Here is an 18,947-nt window from a genome sequence, read left to right as displayed (position 1 = left end):
ACCCCCGTTTTGATGTTTTTTCATATTGTTTTTACTCAGCATCAATAACCATGTTGTTCTGCAGCTCCAGCGTCCGATAATTGAAGCGACGTTAACCACTTTACAAAAGCTACAAATATTCACATATGTACATGTGCATTGGTGACAGGTGCTAACTTGCTAAAAACATGTCGAGGAGAAAAGCCAGAACCAATTCATATATTTTGAAAGGTAACTAAGAGTTACTCATGTCACCTTCTCTGGCGGCCTCATTCAGCATTTCTGTGATAGACTGTTCATGTTTCACCTCAGGACAAAGCTCCCTGTCAACTCCCAGACCTTGATCAAAATCATGGTTTTTCTGACCTGCCCCACTAGGACTCGCTGCAGGGACACCCTCCACTCTCTCGTCCTCCGACTCTTTCTCCTTCTCTGACTCTCCAGATGAGGTCACTTCTTCAGGCAGATGGCTTTTCTTCTTATGCTTCTTTTTGCTCTTTTTCTTGCCCTTTTTGGATTGTTTGTGGCGGCGGCGTGTTTTGGTCTCCTCAATAGTATCTGGTTTCTTGGGGCTCTTTTCTGTACTGCGTTTCTTCCTTTCTCTGCTTGTGCTTCTCGACCTTTTCCTCACTTCTTCATGTGTTTCTGTGTCTCTACTGTCTGTCTCTTCACTTCTATTCTTGTGCTCCCTGTCTTTATCTCTACTTCTGTTTGGCTCTCTGTCTCTACTTCTACTCCTCGACCTATCCTTACTCTTGCTCAGATACCAGTTGTTCTTTCTGTCACTGTGTCTGGATGACCGTCTGTCCTCTCGGTGCTGCTGGGACGCCCTGCTCTCTCTGCTCCTGCTCCTCCGTCTGTCTCCCTCTCGTCTGCTATGGGATCTCTCAGATCTCGGGGGGCTTCTGCTGTTCTGACGTTGCCTCCACGATCTGTCTCCGTATCTTTCCGATTGCCACCCGTCTCTGCGACTCCCCCTGACGCTGCGGTCTGGAGACAGATGCAGGTCCCTGTCCGCCTCCCAAAATTCATTGCCAGGGTTTCGAAATACGTGCAGGAAGTTACAGTGCTTCCCTTTGGGGCACTTCTGTCTGTCGTACAACCCTGAGAGAGGAAATACATCACAAACAAGATGAATACATTGAACTGAATCTTGTATCTCTGCAGTAATGTCACTAAATGAAAAGAAACTCTTCTATCAGACAGAACAACTCACCACATATAGCATTCTTCCACCGAGTAACAGGACACATCTCACAGTGAAGCTGCCGGCCTGCGTACCACCTCCCATTGAACCTGATGATGGCCTCCATGCACTGCTCCTCTCTGGACACACAACAGAGAGATGGGAGGACAAAGAATTAAGTGTTTTATTCTGAACTTCAAACAGTGTACAGGTATTATTTTGGGAAAGTTATGGAACGGTTGTGTGATAACTTACGTGTCAAACTGAATGTAAACATTTCCTCGCAGGTGTGGTTCATAATTGCAGCTGACCTAAAAAAGAAAAGGTATCAAGGAAACCGAATGTAGGTTTTTAGTCTTGATTATTTGGTCATGTATTCCTGAACAGTGAGGTTGGTTTTTAAATAGGAATTCTTAGAAAAAGTCAGAGGGATAACTTAAATCTGATTGAATTTGGCAGGAGATAATTTTATATATTTGTATTTTTGAAATGTTTTAATTGTGTAGCACACTGTAAGGATGACCTTTTTACAATTTCCCAGGCAAAATAAAAACTAATATTTATTTATGTAATCTAAATTGACTAATAAAACACCTTTAAAACTTTTCTTTGACTTGGTACTTATATTGAATATTTTAAATTGAAAATATTGACAAATAACGTCACATGCAGAAGTTGAATTTACCAAAACAATTCTGTCAAAGTATTTATATGAGCTGACAAACTGGTGGCTGTGTTCTGTTATTCTAATAATACATGTAACATGTCAGCAATCAGAGCCGCTACCCTGACCTTATATTCTGAAATCATGGTTTACTTATTTAGGGTATATATGGATTGACATTTTTGGTACTTCCTCCTGATCTCATCTTACCTTGAATTGCACCACCTTGCCGACACTCTTCAGCTCCGGCAGGACGTCCTGGTAGAAGTCGAGGAAAGTCTCCTGCAGCTCCTCCTCGCTGTATTCCAAAGAAGCATCAATGTCGTAATCATCGCGGCGCGACTGCTGCAAGCCGAACGTCGTAAACATTCCCCGGATCATCAGAGTCGGGCTGGCTGTGGGATAAACATGCTTCCGAGAACATCTGGACTCACAAAGGAGGAAGAGGGGAGAGTATACAGAAACATTCAAAAAACATTTGTGACTTGTGCAATAATTAGTCAAAAGTCACGTCAAAGGAGAAACCAACAGTACCTGTCTCCAAATCGACACGCCCCGGTCTTCAGGAAGAAAGGACAGTTTGCCACGTCCCGCTCCGTCCCAAAGTTCTCCGAGCTCTTTGTCCCAGGAGCCTCGGGATTCATCCACGCTCCTCCATTCTCTAACTGGAACACAAGAACAAAAATGTATATGCTGTATAGTCTGACTTTAAACTGGAATAAGATGTAGCTCCTACTTTAAAAAATAAAAACATTATTTTTTATATATGTCTTTAAAGGTTGGATGAACATATTTCGAATTTTGTAATCAAATATGTACTTATCAGGGTTAAAGACTAAATAATCAGTGATGTCTGGAGGTAGAAATTAAGCAAGAGAGAAATTATTTCTGAAATTAGTGTAAAAATATCTTTGACATGTTCTTTATGTGTGAGGTTTAACTGAACTTGAATATAAAAACACATTAAACCGAGCTGCGCATGTATAAATGAAACTGAGCTGCACACCATTAGGATACATATATTCCTAAATTGACAAACAAGTCTATACAGACTTTGAAGTACACATGTACGCTCATAAAACACAAATATGATTTTGACACTTGTTTTTACTTGTGACATTAATCTGTGTTCATACCTGATTTTCTGCTTCATCCAACATTTTCTGAACGGCCTCCTACAAATGGTGTAAAGACACGGCGGGTGAAAATGTGTAGAGGTCAACATCTGTTACTGTGTGTTAAGACCACACTCACAAGAACTGGCATTTAAACATTTCTGGACTTTTGGAAAGCGATTTCACAGACTGTAGTCACACACAGTAAAAGATACATCCTTGTTGTGAGAGCTGAAGCTGCTGTTAGGGGTTTTCTCTCTGTGTGTATCTTAGTTGAAGAGTTGGAGGGTTGCTTGTGCCACTTGGTCAAGGATTTTCTTTTCTTTTTAAGAACCATGTACAAACAAAAACAAATCTTAAAAAGAAACATGATGACTTTATGATTGTCTGAACCTTCCCTTTTGGATGGATAATATAAACACTTAAGTAGAAGAGGATATATTTCTTTTTGTTTATCCTCCTGGGGCCCGTTTCACCTCTCTGTCTCGCTTGTCCTGCTGCTTCTGTTCTTTTTCTTCTTCTTCTTTCTTCTGCTGGGCCTCCCATTCCTCCTTTATCATTCGCTGTAAACACAAGACGACATAAAGCGTGTGAATATAATCATCTTATTTAGAATAATCAGTGGAACAGGCTCCGGTGCTCTCGTCTGTTAGCCATTTATTAACACAGTAACCAGACCCAACTGAGGGCAGTAATCTTCTGTGAAAGGCTCCAATTATTCACATATTATGTAAATTGACACATTGGTAAATAACTTCCGAATCACAAAATGTTAGTGCGTTTTCAAAAATGGTCATGTTTTAGATGCTTCCTATGTTACACACAAACGGCAGATTACCTCTTCCTCCTCTTTTCTTTTCCTTACAGCCTCCTCCCTCTCAGCCCTCAGCCTGAACTCCTCCTGGGCAAGCCTCTCTCTTTCCAACCACTCTGTATGCAGCCGCAGTCTGAACAAAACAAGACGGACACAAATAAAAAAAAACAACAAACATTTCCTGTGTTGCCCATCACTGAATGTTCAGCTGCAGGTCAGCAGAGAGACGATGGAATTAACCTACCTTTCTTCCACAGCAACGTCATCTTCATTTATTTCTTCTTCTTCCTCCACTTCATGTGCAGGGCTTCCTCCATGTTTTAAACCTGTAACAGAGGAAATGTTGTGTTGGATCCATCTTTTGGTGCAGCTTCAACTGTACAAATGATAGAAGCACCAACATTATATCTTTGTACCACTTTCTCTGGCTTGGGCGAGAGCTTGGCGTTTCTTTTTTCTTCTCTCTTTCCTCAGAGCAGCCCGGCGTTCCCTTTGACTGAAGACAAAAATATGACATTGGGAAAAAAGCATCAGATTAAAAAAAATCGATGATGGTTGCAAAGACTACACTTGGAAGACCAGGTTGATGGGTTATGCACTTTATATTTCTACTGTTTCAGGTTGATGAGATTACTATAAATGTGCTGTAGTCCGCCCACAAGTATGCAATATCTATAGTGAAGCTTCAATCATCATTTTGTGATTCGGTAGTATTACATTGGCGTTGATGCAAGGTACATGTAAACAGTATGTTAGCCTCGAAATGACCAAAACGTTAAAACACAGAACACATTTTTACTTGAATAAAAATAACCGATAACCCAATTTTTCTATGAGGTTTCAAATCAAATCAAGTTTTATTTATATAACACATTTATAAACGATTTTTGGTCGAGCCAAAGTGCTGTACATAAAATAAAATAGCCTACAGTAGAGACACTTTACAGCAAATACAACAGCACAGATTGTTCAGAATATCAGTATGATATATCCTTAGATAGAGGGTGACTAGTGCTAATGTTTAAGACATTAGCACTAGTCGCTACAGCAGGACTAACGCAATGGCTTTACAGCAATGCAATTGGGTCTCTACGTTTTCTTATGGTATTGTTGCCCAACACCCAAACATCGTTAGATGGTCAATTTATGTCAACAGGATTTAATTAGAAACACAGACCTTAACAAAGGAGCGGAAATCAGAGGAGTTGCCATCACAGCTAACGAGCTAGTTAGTTAGCATGTGCAGCTGACGTTAGTCCTTGTTGTATACTCTCATCGGCGATTACTTTAAACAAACTTTAAATTAGATGTTCTCTGAGGGGACATGATACTACAGAATTAGAGTCGGGTTGTCCAACAAGTGATACAACTCAATAAGTTACGTTTGTTTTCAACTTCAGCTAGTTGTCTGCATGCGGAGTTGTTTTGAGAGGAAGAAGCGATGGTGTTACCACAAATTACGTCCTTCTTCTTCTTCTCTCGTTTTTGGCGGATTGCAAACAACGTAAAAAGTGCATACCGCCACCTACTGTACACGAGTGTGTATCACCATGTCATCCTTCTAATAAACCAGCATATCGAAAAACATAAAACTAAGACACCATAAAATAAATAAAATAAAACAAAAACAAAAACAAAAAACAAATCATCCATGGTCTTATTCTAACCTACTGTTAGATTATTTTCCCTATCCCAGTTTCCCTCAAAAAGGTGAACAGTGCCTTTCTGGTAGCTCTTACTCCTTCTCCTTCTGTTCCCAGAATACCAGCTACATTCCACTCCCTCTCTGCCTCTAAAACGGTATCCCTTAATTTTCCTCTTTCAACTCTATAGGTGACACAATGTAATAAAATATGTTCCACATTTTCCCTAACTCCACAGTTCCCACACTTGTCACTGTCACTTTTCCCCATGACATACAGTGTACCATTCAATGCAGTGTGATTTAGTCTGAGCCTAGCTATCATGATTTCCTCCCTTCTGTTTCTTTCTTTCTAAATATGAATTCTAATTGTCTTTTGCACTCTTTGCCTTTCTGGTCTTTCTCCCACCTTTTCTGCCAGATCTCCATCCCTTTCTTCTTAATTACTGCTTTTCCTTCTCCTTTTCCAAGTTTAACTGGTGGTGTGATTTCCTTTTGTTGTGCACTTTTTGCTACAAATTACTTCCGGGTAAAACCGCTTCTTTAAAAAAAAAAATAATAATAATAAAAAATAATATGAAGAATAATAAGAAGATGCTCACATTTCTAATCGGGGGTTTTAACCATAGACTGGTTTTAACCCATAAGAACCTGGACCCATTTCTACTTTTGGGGAAATTAAGGGGAACATCATTTAGACTGAATAGACCACCACATTTCTGACAAAGAAACCCCCCCCTAGTGTCAAATATCTGAAATGTATCAAATATCTGAAATGTGACATATATGTCACATTGGGCTTTAAGGGTAAAATAACTTAATTAATGAGGATGATTTTTTGGTTTAAATTAGTTTGAACATTCTTTGAATTGAAGAATAAGAACATATTAACTCAATATAATTGAATCAGCCAAATTAACTGAGCAGATCATAATAATATGTCTAATTGTGCATATTATGTCACTTTGGGTTACTGTGAACGTTTTGGGTTAAAGTCCCGATGTGCAATATTTATCTAATTTGTTTCATATTCATTTGATCAATAAATGTTTCCACAACAGGTTAAATGTAATAAAGGACATCAGTGTTTCCAACAAATAGTGGCGGCGCAGCGCCGCGCCGCTGCTAGGGGGCGCCAGCCAGGTTTTTTTATTAAAATAATAATAAGTGGTGACCCTTTTTCATTTTTGATTGTTTGTTATGTGGATTTGTAGTATTTGTGTTACTGTATGTTCAATAAAGGTGTATTTTGCTAAATGTTGAGACATTGCCACTGTATATAGCCTACTAGGCAGGGCCGATTTTTGGCATATGCGACACAGGCGGTCGCCTAGGGTGCTAGATCTGGGGGGCGGTGCACTGGTAGCTCTGGGAGGAAAAAACATTTTTGACCGTTGGCGCTCATCCACATTTTCGGCCTTGATGTAACAACATTCATAATTAAGTAAATGTAACACCCTTTTCACCCCGGTTACACTTTTCATTTGCCCTGTACGATGGGCGCTGTAAGTGGGGGATGTTGGCTTATCAGGCACCCGCAGCTCACAGCCAAAGTGCGAGCATGGGAGCGAGAGAGCGAGCGAGGGATAGGGCGCACCGGTACCGGCGCTGTTGTTATTCTAATCTGGTGCTAGCAGCGCTAACGGATATAAGAAGTAGATGTTTCTACAACCAGGGTGGAGGAGAGCTCTCCTGTCAGACTGAGAGGCTCAGTGAGGCAGAGATGGGGACTCGAGTCTGTGACTCGGACTCGAGTCGCACTTAAGTCGCACACACAGAGACTTCAGACTTGACTTGGACTCCTGCTCAAAAGACTTCGGACTCGACTTGGACTCGTGTATTGGGACTCGTGAACAATCATTGTGTTTTCTATTTTTGGCGTATTAAAGGTGGGGTAGGTAAGTTTGAGAAACCGGCTCGAGATCGCTAGAATTTGAAAATACACAACCGGAGAAAATCTGCCACTTCCTCACAGAGCCCCTCCTCCAACACACACGAACGCGCACATGACCAATGAGGGCACGAGATAAGTTTGTGCCCCGATGGAAGGCTGACAGGCAGGTAGACCATCCAGTTACTTTAGCCGGGCCGGCTATCGGGATGTTAAGAGCATTCCATGGAATATAACAAAAAGTGTATCTCGAGCCGGTTTCTCAAACTTACCTACCCCACCTTTAACTTTAACATTAACATCATGGTAACACCATGGCGACCGGCGGCACACCTGCAGCTGTACCGCTTGTAATTAGGTTCAACTATAAAAACTTCGAACAAAACGCCGGCGGCACCAACAAAAGGAGCGCACATTGCAAAGTCTGCAATATTAAAATCAAGGATGCTGGTGCAACAACGTCAAATGTCATCAGGCACTTGAAAACCCACCCGGAGAGGTCAGTCACATTAACGCATATGGACGGTTAGCAAAGGCCGAGGCTATATACAGGACGGTCCTGTACACAACGCCAAATGGCTATATACAGGACCGTCCTGTACACAGCTCTCTGAAATGGCTATATACAGGACGGTCCTGCACAGAAGCCCTGAAATGGCTATATACAGGACGGTCCTGTATATAAGGTCTCTGAAATGGCTATATACAGGACCGTCCTGTATACAAGCTCCGAAATGGCTATATACAGGACCGTCCTGTATATAGCCATTTCAGAGAGCTGTTTACAGGACGGTCCTGTATATAGCCATTTCGGAGCTTGTATACAGGACGGTCCTGTATATAGCCATTTCAGAGACCTTATATACAGGACCGTCCTGTATAGCCATTTCAGAGACCTTATATACAGGACCGTCCTGTATATAGCCATTTCAGAGGGTTGTGTACAGGACGGTCCTGTATATAGTCATTTGGCGTTGTGTACAGGACGGTCCTGTATATAGTCATTTGACGTTGTGTACAGGACGGTCCTGTATATAGCCACTCCCGTTAGCAAACATGTTTAGCTCAGCATCAGCTATGTAATGTTAACTTAGCTTGCTACTAGCTTTGTAACTGAATATTTGAAAAGATGAGTGAATGTTTGCTTGTCACACTTGTTTGCGTTGAGTGGCGTTGACATCCAACTCTTGACATGACATAAAAAAGGTCGGTAACGTTAATCATTACGTTCCGCTGCCACCATCTACTGGCTAACGTTAAACGTAGAAAAATACATAGTTACATACATAAATACATCTGTCGGTTTATAGGCAGGTTACAGGTTTATTGTTGACCACGTAACGTTAATGTTACAGGTTTATCAGGTTACCATTACACTGGGTTTGAGTGAGAGGATAGAGGAATATGTTTATTTATAGTAGACTTAAAAGATGTCATTAGAGACCCAGTGTAATTCAACAATACGGTTGCAGAGGTCAAATTTTAACATTTTTGTCCACTGGCCAAATGGCTAGCCTAGTGAATGTTGAAATGTTACAAGCCACTCAATAGATTGCCATTGTTATTTTTGGCAGGTGCGTGCAACATACAGTACCAGCCACTTGCATGATTTACCAGCATTTGGCTGGTAAATGGTGTTAATGGTAGATATCTCTTTTGGAACAAGTCATGTTTTAATATCACCAGTTCAGTATATTTCAGATAATATTGCAGCAATAGTTTTTTAGTTGCAAATGGCACAGAACAAATGTTTACTTTTTAAGTACTTTTAACACAGTTTCCCTGCGGGGGATTAATAAAGTATTTGTGATACTAATTTTTGATTCTGAAGTGTTTTGCTTATAAGTTGTTTGAATTTAGCTAAAGTGTGATGTTTTTCCTCATATTGCATTGCAATAGCCTGTTTAAAGTGATCATATAACAAACAACTAATCAGTACTGATACTGTATGCTAATAGATATAGGAGTGATAATAATACAGTAAATGCTTTGAATTTCTTAGATATAGCTGTGCAGTATTCTTAACAGACTGGATAGCAGCAGACAATAGAAGGCTTATTACAACCAGAAGAGACATGAGACTTTTATTTTTTAGAGACTTGAGACTTGGACTCGTGACCAAAGACTTGAGACTTGATCAAGTCTCACCCCACAAAGACTTGAGACTTGACTTGGACTCGTGACCAAAGACTTGAGACTTGACTTGGACTTGCAAAAAAAGACTTGTGAACATCTCTGCAGTGAGGTAAAGGATTCTCTGAGTGTTTAGATAAGTTAATTTTAGTCTAAGTTATCTCAGTGGGTCTCAAACGTTTTGACCACAAATTATGTAAACACATATTTCCAAGGCACTCCTTTATAATTATTAGGATAAATCAAAACAGGTTTGAAATCATTCCAATGTATACTATAGGACAGTAATCCAAAAATATCGTTTAAAGTTGGAGAGATGCATAAATAAATAAATGTTAACTAGGTCAAATAAGATAATGAACAACAAAAATAAAATAAGCTACATTTATTTGTTGTTGGCTATGGTAGGTTATTGGTTATGTTCATATACTTATTTGATTATTAAAATGTAAACCGATCTTTTTCATATGGGTGTTTTAGAGTTGTACCCCCTAGACCAGGTCTCTAGTAATTGTGCGCTCAAAGCATTTTACTTTAAAATGTTCAAAGAAATCTTCCCCTAGAGCAGTGGTTCCCAACCTGGGCGGCCCCCCCCCTTTTGTTTTCTTTTTTTTTTTTACATATAATTGTAACTCAATACATGATTGTCACTAAAAGCCTTGTCTCTTCATTACAATACAATATAAAAAATAATTCATTAATTCATTTGAATACAAATTCAAGTTAGTAGCTATTAAAGGCATAAAAATACGAAAATGTATAATTTTTTCTTTGATAGAAATGTTTCTTCTGCCCGTAAAGTGTCCAAACCAGGCTTTGCTGGATAAGCGCATTTTTAAAACATAGTCATTGTCCATGCCGGTTTCAGTTGGATTATTTGTCACAGTTGCTCCGATCAGATCGGTCTCCTCCATTTAGATTATTTACGACTTTTGAATCCACATAAACACATCAGCAAAATCCGGCTTACTTTGAGCATGTGTTTTAAACAGTTTAATCCCTTTGTGAATTGTTTCCACTTCCGCGCCTTCCTTTAATTTTTTCATACAGCGGGAATCCAAATGAATTAATCCTGAGTCCAATAACCATCAAAGTCACTCCAATAGTGCTCCTTAATTACGCTTTCATCCTCCTTTAACAAAATACTTCACATTCATCCAGTTTGTGACAGTAGTTGTAGCATTTTTCAGACTTTTAAACTTTAATTACCGCTGTTGCGCCCAGGGGCGGCGCCAGGGGGGAGCTAGGGGGTGCTGAAGCACCCCCCAGGATTGCCAAAGCACCCCCTAAGCACCCCCAAGAAATATGTGTTTTTTTTTTTTTTTCGAAAATTATTATTATTTTTATTAAATTAAATTAGAAATATTATTGATTACATCAATGCATATGTGAAACAAACACATTTTGGACCAAAAACATAAAGCCAACACAGGTGATATGATTAGGCCAATGGTCAGCACCCATTCAATTTTTGACCTACCCATAGGCTAAATTACTTTGTGACACTTGATTGACTTCCTGTTAGCTAGAGCGCCAAATGATTTGCTAACAGCAAAGTGAAAAATTGATCGTTTTTTAGTCCTTAAACGACCACGTGTGGACACTCAATCAAAACCAACTGAAAGCGAGAGGGATTCTGCACATAATAGGCCTCGTGAGTACAAGTAGCTTACTTCTGGGTCTCTGTGTTTCATTCAAGCCCTGCTCTGTGTGTGTGTGTGTGTGTGTGTGTGTGTGTGTGTGTGTGTGTGTGTGTGTGTGTGTGTGTGTGTGTGTGTGTGTGTGTGTGTGTGTGTGTGTGTGTGTGTGTGTGTGTGTGTGTGTGTGTGTGTGTGTGTGTGTGTGTGTGTGTGTGTGAGCTCGCCTCGCGCACCAGTGGGTATCTACCGGAGATCGTTGTGGTTAGCATCTGGTGCTAGCTAGCCAAGCTAATGGATATAAAGAGCTTTTTCAACAACAAGGTGGAGGGAGAACTCTCTCCTGTCAGACGGAGAGTCTCAGGTAACCTCAACTCAGGTGAAGTAAAGGACTCTCTCAGTGTTTAGATAGTTAACTTTAGTCTAGTTATCTCAGTGGGTCTCAAACGGTTTGTTTTAAAAGGGGAGTGATTTGTAAAATATCTATAAAGAAATAGAAAATCTGTTGACAGTTCTGTTTCGTATGGGTGTTGAGATGTATCCATAGATCTCTTAATGTTGCTCTCAAAGTGCACCAGATTGATGCTTTTAACTTAAATATGTAACAAAAAATCTTCCCGGGGGAGCTAGCCCCCGGACCCCCCTAGAGGAGGTGAGGACCCTCCTAGAGGAGGTGAGGTCCGCTCCCCACTTGTAAAAATAGCACTTTACCCCTGCCTATATGCCGTGAGCTGATTATCGAGCCTTCATTGTAACAGTCGCGGGTGCACTGTGTGTGTGTGAGTGGGGAGTGTTGCAGTAGAAAATTCAACTGTAGCGCTGGTGCATTAATGGGAAACCCTAAATGTTTGAGCACCCTCTATGAAACGTCAAGCTACCCCACAGCACCCCCTAGAGAAAATCTCTGGCGCCGCCACTGGTTGCGCCCCCCCCCCGGCCCTTCCAACAGGAGTCATTTGGGGGGGCTCTTGGGTCCTTATGGGTTAAGCATACATTTACTGTAATGGCCCGTCCATTTTTGTAATTAATTCAGCAAAGTATTTTTAACTGGTCAGGACACTTTTATTGACCTATAACAGTATCACAAAGCATGCATTTCCCAAGGGGCTTTACAGTCAGTAGGCTACAGCATGACATACTCTGTCGTCCTTTTATACCTCGCTTCAGATGAGGAAAAACTCCCCGCCCAAAAAGACAGTAAAGTGTAAAACATTTCAGATGTTGTCCCCTAAACTACAATGTATTTGCTTGTGGAGACAAAACAATAATTGTCTAATATAATTTACAATTCTCTTGAAAGTGACAAACAAATCAGTGGGAAGTGAATAAAAAATGATTGCATATTCTTTCTGTGTGGATAGTTCCAAACAAGGCATTCTGAATAGGAAAATCACAGACAGTTTTTTGTACAAAATGCCTTTTAAGGTTGAATATGTATCTCTATAGAATGTATCCTATATTATAAAGCATACAGACATGTTAATTTCTTTATTTTTCAAACTATTGGCAAAATAAGCACTGCACAGAAAGGTCAATGTGAACAAGTACGATTTGTTACCAATAAACTCTTCAAAACGATAAGAAAAAGGATAATTTTCAAGTTTTTCCAATCCGATCATACATTCACAACACACATTCTAAGCAATTCCTATTTTTCAAAATAAGGGACCATAAGTATTGGATGACACAAACTGTGTGGGACCCTGGATGTTTCCAATACCTCCACTTAGCCTTCACTAAGGTTAAAGGTTGTTGCTTCCTCTCCAAAAATAGCCTCTGCTACTAACTGCAAACAGAGAGAGCAGTACTTTGCAATCCTTTTATTTAGGCATCATTGACATCCCTGGAACTCTCACGCCTCTCTTTCATTCAGTCTTTTTATCTAGCGTTGGCCTGAGGAAGAAGGCAGGCCTGGTGCGGCAGCGGTAGCACAGAGCTTGAGGCATCAGAGCGTACAGGATGTTGACCAGCAAGAAGACAGGCTGGCCGCCAGCAGGCACTCTGTATGAGAACGGTGTCCGTGTGTGAAGTGACGCACAGATATGAGTGAACTGGGCCTGTGAAGTAAAGCAGAGGGAGAGAATTAGAAAAATCTGTTTCACACTAACAGGGACATTGGTTTCCTGTCTAGCTTGAAGAGTTCACATATCTTTTTCAATAGGCTATATTTTGCTGCTGAAAAAAAATATGGTTGAAGATGATGACTAATGGTGTCTTCAAAATATTTCAATACTTCCTACTTTGTTGTACAAAAGCTGTAATTTGTTTTGGTTATGAATTTTCACAAAACAATTTCATTTTGTAATGATGACCATAAGAGCTGGAACAATTATAATACTGCCTCTTATCTCCACATATGTTTTACAATTCAATAGACTCTTGCCAGTTACCTTTTCATGGACACTCACTGAAAAAATACATATGTGCCCTCTCGCTTTCGCTACCTCAAGTCTTCATTATGAGGTGACAATAAAGACAAAGCTAAAAAGAACCTTAAAGCATGCACACAAAAAGGAAAAGGGATACATGACACTAGCAGGAGCATCAGCTTTCCTATTCATAGCCGGCCTGAACAGCTGACATTTAACTGAATACCACCAAACCATTCCTCTCTGGCTGAAGTCAGCCTCTGCCCTTATCCCGCTGATGAGTGATGCGCTGCAGCCCAACACAATAGCAGCTTTGTATTGTCCTGATATGACTGACCATGACCATGGTTATTTAATCATTGTATAAGTGGGAAAGAGATCAGTGGGTCATTCCAGTGGTATCTTCCCTGTATCTGGGTAATAATTTAGTTATTTAAAGATATAATCTATAGGTCTGGTTTTCCTAGTTTAAATTGACACAGAGCAGAGAACTTAATATACAATATATGATACATATTTGTTTTACAAGTTTTTGTCTTCCAAATATAGCATTCCTTGATTCAATGTAAATATATAACAATGATAAAACATGTTAGACATTAGCATTGTGTTTCACTGATAATGTAGCACAACAAATAAACATTCAATGCAAAGGCTAACAAACACAATCAAACAATCACTAAACCAAGAAGACAACAACATGCTTGAAAGAAGATAAATTGATTGAGTGGATTAAATGACACATGTAATTTTACTAAGAATACAATAAAAAGGAGAATTTATTGACATTAAAGCGCTATATACAATCATAATTGTCAGAGTTTTAATCATAATTACAAGTTCTAATTTGTTGTGCACCATTAGACCTGTTCTCTGGACTGTATGCTTGAGTGACATTTATTTGCCAGATGCAGTCTATATAGCCATATGAAGTAATATGTCAATTGTCACTTTTTATAATGTCTTTGAATAAAGAGAATGTTTATCTTTTACCTTATTAACATCGTTCTGATATAGCAATTGTATTTTCATGCAAAACGCAATAATAACGACAAAATAAAAAGTTAAATAAAAAAACTGTTGGATCAAATTAAAACATGTGTTTGGTTGTGAATAATCTCTATCTGAGGAGGCTTGGTTTCCTTGGTAACAACCAGCAGGACCTACCTGTGCCAGAGCTCCAGAGTGCACCAGAGTCAGGTCCGGCATCCACTCACATCCAGGGACCATCAGCCCGTAGAGAGTAATGATGTAGTACGGTCCAGAGTACAGCATGCCCACCAGCATCTGACCAACATGGACACAATTTAGAGGTGTTTGCACAGACAGTGTTTCAGAATAAACATGAGGTATTTCATAGCTTCAGAGTTACCTGTACTTTAGGATAGGCAGTAGGGTCTTTCAGGTAAGGCTCGTACTGCTGTGTGTACTCTTGACACCATGTGCTGGAACAGTCCAGAACAACCTTAAACACAAAATACACAGGCACGCCACATAAAGACATATTTTCAACCCATGTGTGTGTGCAGTTGATCCTCTCAAGGTTTCTTACCAGGCCTCTGAAGACACAGAAAGCGAAAGCAGGGACGAGGTAGATGATGAACAGTAAGTCCAGAGGTCTGTGTAGTATACTTTTTTGTTCAGCCTTCTGGATGTTACGAAAGAAAGCAACATCATGATGACATTAAACTTAAAACGTTGCATCACATATATAGCTCTGTCACACACTGAAGAGGTGCTGGAGGGGAAACGTTTGGCTGTTGTGTTAAGCCTTGTGAGGAAACTTTTCGAAATGTATATTGCACCGACTAACAGCTATACAACAAAAAAGGAAGCTTACATTTATCAAAGCCAAGAGACCAGTAGTATGTAATGGACTGGCAATCATAAACATGTTCTCAAAGGTCATACAGACAGAACAAATAAAGTAAGAGAGCCAATTTCCTGAAAAAATAATAAATATCTTTCTTATTTATAAAGCCCCAGAGACTGAACTTTTAATTTTATTAAGGCAAAAATGTTTACTTTCTTGGCAGTTTCCCTTTTTCGAGGGGTTGTGTTCATGTGTCCACCTGTAAAGTTAGCATGTCTTTTAAATGATCATAATCAAATATTTTAAAAATAGAATTGTGGTGTCTTATATTTCCAAACTGCTCTACACATGTTATATTTTCTTCAAGTATCTATTAAAAAACATATGTATGTGAACCAGTGATATGCTTTATTTTAACAGTTCTGATCCTGACTTACAGTCAACTCATCTTCCTGTGTGGAGGGCTGACTGAAGATGCGGAAGCAGGCCCAAACAGACACTGAGATGTATAGCATGTGCAGGAGCAAGAAATAATTAACTTCGGTTCCATGCTTTCCTGAGAATAGACAGAAGATTTATATGTCACTTTGAGAGACGCAAACCAAGACAGAAGAATGTATCTACATCAGAATGTGAATGTATCTACATCATATGTGAATCTTTTTCAAATTGACTTCAGTTTGGACATTTGTAGTATTCTCAAGGGAGGTATGTGACGCTACACTAAAAGCATGCCATTATTTTTACTTACCCACAGTACTCCCAAGAATGTAGACTATGGCACGCATGAGAAAAGATCCCACCCAGTAGAGACCAATGGCTCGGTAACTGTCCCTGTGGAGAAACAAAAAATAAACACATTATACTTTGATAGAGATAGATGGATAGATAGATAGATAGATAGATAGATAGATAGATAGATAGATAGATAGATAGATAGATAGATAGATAGATAGATAGATAGACAGATAGATAGCACTTACCCCCAAGTAATCGCAGCAATCATGAGCAGATACATGAGATAGTGAACACAGCCATCCCAGTAGGAGATCATGTGCCCATGTGCTGTGTTAATATGTGGATCTGCCTGAAACACAGGGCAGTTTTATTATCAGGAATGTGTGCAGGCTGTGCATACTGACAACTCACTGACAGGATTCACAACAAAACACTTGCCTGCCTGAGGTAAAATGTCACAAATCCATCAATGATGTTTTCCTGCTCCAACCCAACTATCAGATTCACAACACTGAAGAAGGCATACACTGCATACACTGGACACATAGATATACTTTTATTTTAATTCAGTTTGGTGACAAAACAACAATAGATACTTTTGGATATTTTATGTGAATATGGTTTGGTCCCAACATGAAAACATGCATTTCTGAATCCATACCATAGAAAAGAGGATCTGCTGGAGCCTTCTTCTTGAACATAAAATGTGCAATTGACAGGATGATGACTGTTGAACACCCAGCGAAGATGAAAGCTTGAGCGCTAAATGCAATAAAATATATTATTATAATAATACAAATAATAAAGTATTCAAAAGAGTTTATGACAAATACCATTATCCTATTAACTGTTCCACTAATGATAACATTTTCTTCATCATCACAGGCATAGAACAAACACAAGATAAAAAGCCTCACCTGTTGGCTATGAGGGAATTAAATAAATAGCAGATGGGGATGGACATCAAGGAGAGCACAAACACTCCCGTCCCTGCAGACGCACTCATCGCGACCAGGCTGAAAATCTAATAAGTCAGCTGTTAAAGACACATTTGTTTAGTCTGCGAGTCTCATATCTCAAGGAGTGAGGAGAAGTCAAACTATGTTAGGAACAAACTTCAGATGCCGCTCAGGCATGCTCTGTCTTGTTCTTCGGGTCTTTCTCACTCCCCCTCTCTTCCTCTCTGCCTCATACCCACTGTCACACACACACACACACACACACACACACACACACACACACACACACACACACACACACACACACACACACACACACACACCACACACACACACACACACACACACACACACTTGATTAGTCGACTTTGAGGGTAAGGTTTGTTTATTTTATTTTATTGAAAGTGCAGACTCTGACATCTAGTGGTCGATTGGAACATTTGAAGCAGGCAGCAAGCTATTCACATTTAACAATAAGCAAATAAGTAGCATTAAGTGCGGCTTAATACAAAAGAAACGTATTTATTTGGGGCTTAATAACAATGTTATAATTGATCAAACATGTTAAAATCCACATTTTTAAAGGTTGCCAGTTCCCAATATGATGTATACATGATGCAATGACAAGTGTTTGATAAATAGTGAAAATCTATAACATATTTTAGGCAATATAGATAAATAATTACTATTACGGCGAAAGTGTTCCTTCAGAAATGTTTTATTTGACTAACTTTTACTAACTACTACTTTACTCCTTAAACAGGGCATGATGTGTTATGACATATTACACTATGTCCTCAGGGATCACTTTACATTTGGTTATACTAATATAGGCGACACGTTTTAGGCTTTACCTTTAGTTATATACTACTACTATACTATTTTATACTAATGCACTTTATTTTTCTTTACCCAATATTTGTTTTACACTCTTTTTTTGTGTAGTTATATAAACAGTCCATGGTAGTCGTCTAATCATGTGCAGGGTTGCCAACTTTGGGTTCCTGGCTGGAGTGAGATTTTGATATCATGGGTTTGATTACACATATGCGCACGAAATGACTGCTATCGTGTCAGCAGCGGGACCTTAGCATATATATATAGGATACATATACAATATATACAAATACACAATATTGGACACAGACTATAAAGGGCACAAAGTTTCATTCACTAATGAAAGTCAAACACATGTTTGTTTCCACTGTTTTATTGTGTGCCTGTCGCGATAAGCAATTCATTGACTTATCGTACGATAAATAGAAATGAACTCGATACATTGCCATTTACATGAGGATGTGACTAGCAGTTTGAAAGGATGTACTTGAATTACTGTTATATATTATCATTATGTCAGTGGTCTAAAATGGTCATACAACGGTTCCGACAATATTATCGTTTATCGCAATAATTTCCTGGAAAATGTATCCAACAAAATTAATTATCGTGAGAGGCCTATACATGAAACACACACACACACAAATCTACAGACTTACTCCAAACTGCCAAATATATTAATTAACACACTCTCACTCTCACTCTCATATACTCTTTGACTCTATTTTGGCCTAGTAGAACAATAAGCAGCAGACTTTACTTTTTTATCATTTCTAGCGGATCTTAGGGTCGGCAGTATTTTTGTTGGGTTTTCCATGGTAGGGCTCATACAGTGGTGGGGCTCAAGTCAGTATTTGCAATGTAGCCTAATTACATACCCGCTCCCCTTGACAGTGAAACGCCACGCGTGAGGTTTAGATTATTTCCCTGTCTCAATCCAAATTGAACTGTATGAAATAAAAAGGCACATTTGTCTTGTAGTAAATAAAAAGGGCGACCTGTAGCCAATCCTGCCATTTCCCCACAGGTGAAAGAGTTGACCTGCTGAAAACCCAACTCCTGCAGGGGGGTCTGGGGGGATTCTCCTCCAGGAGATTTTTTGAAATACTAACATAAAATACACATACTCTCTTGAGAAGAAAAATAAATAAATCTATTACTACACATTTA

At 39.4% G+C, this 18,947-nt stretch overlaps 2 protein-coding genes across 8 annotated transcripts; both read right to left on the bottom strand.

Annotated features, from left to right (window-relative positions):
- Positions 1-7: 7 nt before the first annotated feature.
- Positions 8-5,230, bottom strand: zrsr2 (zinc finger (CCCH type), RNA-binding motif and serine/arginine rich 2). 2 transcript variants are annotated; one of them, XM_034221089.1, is made up of 11 exons: positions 4,936-5,230; positions 4,175-4,254; positions 4,003-4,084; positions 3,783-3,891; positions 3,421-3,507; positions 2,966-3,004; positions 2,364-2,494; positions 2,040-2,253; positions 1,421-1,476; positions 1,196-1,305; positions 8-1,083 (listed from the first exon to the last, which is right to left on the bottom strand). In XM_034221089.1, the coding sequence occupies exons 1-11, from the start codon at positions 4,968-4,970 to the stop codon at positions 215-217; spliced, it is 1,812 nt and encodes a 603-aa protein (XP_034076980.1). In that variant the 5' UTR covers positions 4,971-5,230; the 3' UTR covers positions 8-214. The 2 variants fall into 2 exon arrangements, with proteins under 2 accessions (XP_034076980.1, XP_034076981.1); XM_034221090.1 differs by having other exon boundaries at positions 5,141-5,210.
- Positions 5,231-12,101: 6,871 nt separating this feature from the next.
- Positions 12,102-17,159, bottom strand: LOC117549238 (transmembrane 6 superfamily member 1-like). 6 transcript variants are annotated; one of them, XM_034220947.1, is made up of 11 exons: positions 16,899-17,159; positions 16,643-16,743; positions 16,420-16,517; positions 16,227-16,330; positions 15,995-16,077; positions 15,681-15,799; positions 14,983-15,078; positions 14,803-14,895; positions 14,598-14,717; positions 12,925-13,118; positions 12,102-12,855 (listed from the first exon to the last, which is right to left on the bottom strand). In XM_034220947.1, the coding sequence occupies exons 1-10, from the start codon at positions 16,985-16,987 to the stop codon at positions 12,927-12,929; spliced, it is 1,095 nt and encodes a 364-aa protein (XP_034076838.1). In that variant the 5' UTR covers positions 16,988-17,159; the 3' UTR covers positions 12,102-12,855; positions 12,925-12,926. The 6 variants fall into 6 exon arrangements, with proteins under 6 accessions (XP_034076838.1, XP_034076837.1, XP_034076841.1 ...); XM_034220946.1 differs by having other exon boundaries at positions 12,102-13,118; XM_034220950.1 differs by having other exon boundaries at positions 12,102-13,118; positions 14,983-15,075.
- Positions 17,160-18,947: the final 1,788 nt, after the last annotated feature.

This window comes from Gymnodraco acuticeps, unplaced genomic scaffold (genome assembly GCF_902827175.1).
Source record: "Gymnodraco acuticeps unplaced genomic scaffold, fGymAcu1.1, whole genome shotgun sequence".
Lineage (NCBI taxonomy): Eukaryota > Metazoa > Chordata > Actinopteri > Perciformes > Bathydraconidae > Gymnodraco > Gymnodraco acuticeps.
Note: the sequence above shows the minus strand (reverse complement) of the source record. Positions and strands in the feature narration are given on the sequence as shown.

Bases quoted from the DNA above. Each gene is read 5' to 3' on its own strand.
- LOC117549238 (XM_034220946.1), bottom strand. From the start codon at position 16,987: ATGAGTGCGTCTGCAGGGACGGGAGTGTTTGTGCTCTCCTTGATGTCC. The intron at 16,078-16,226 runs GTAAGTGCTATC...GTTTCTCCACAG, and splicing joins ATTGCTGCGATTACTTGGGG to GGACAGTTACCGAGCCATTG. The intron at 15,800-15,994 runs GTAAGTAAAAAT...GTCTATTCTCAG, and splicing joins CATTCTTGGGAGTACTGTGG to GAAAGCATGGAACCGAAGTT.
- zrsr2 (XM_034221089.1), bottom strand. From the start codon at position 4,970: ATGGCAACTCCTCTGATTTCCGCTCCTTTGTTAAG. The intron at 3,892-4,002 runs GTAGGTTAATTC...TGTTTTGTTCAG, and splicing joins GACGTTGCTGTGGAAGAAAG to ACTGCGGCTGCATACAGAGT. The intron at 3,005-3,420 runs GTGAAACGGGCC...CACCATTTGTAG, and splicing joins AGGACAAGCGAGACAGAGAG to GAGGCCGTTCAGAAAATGTT.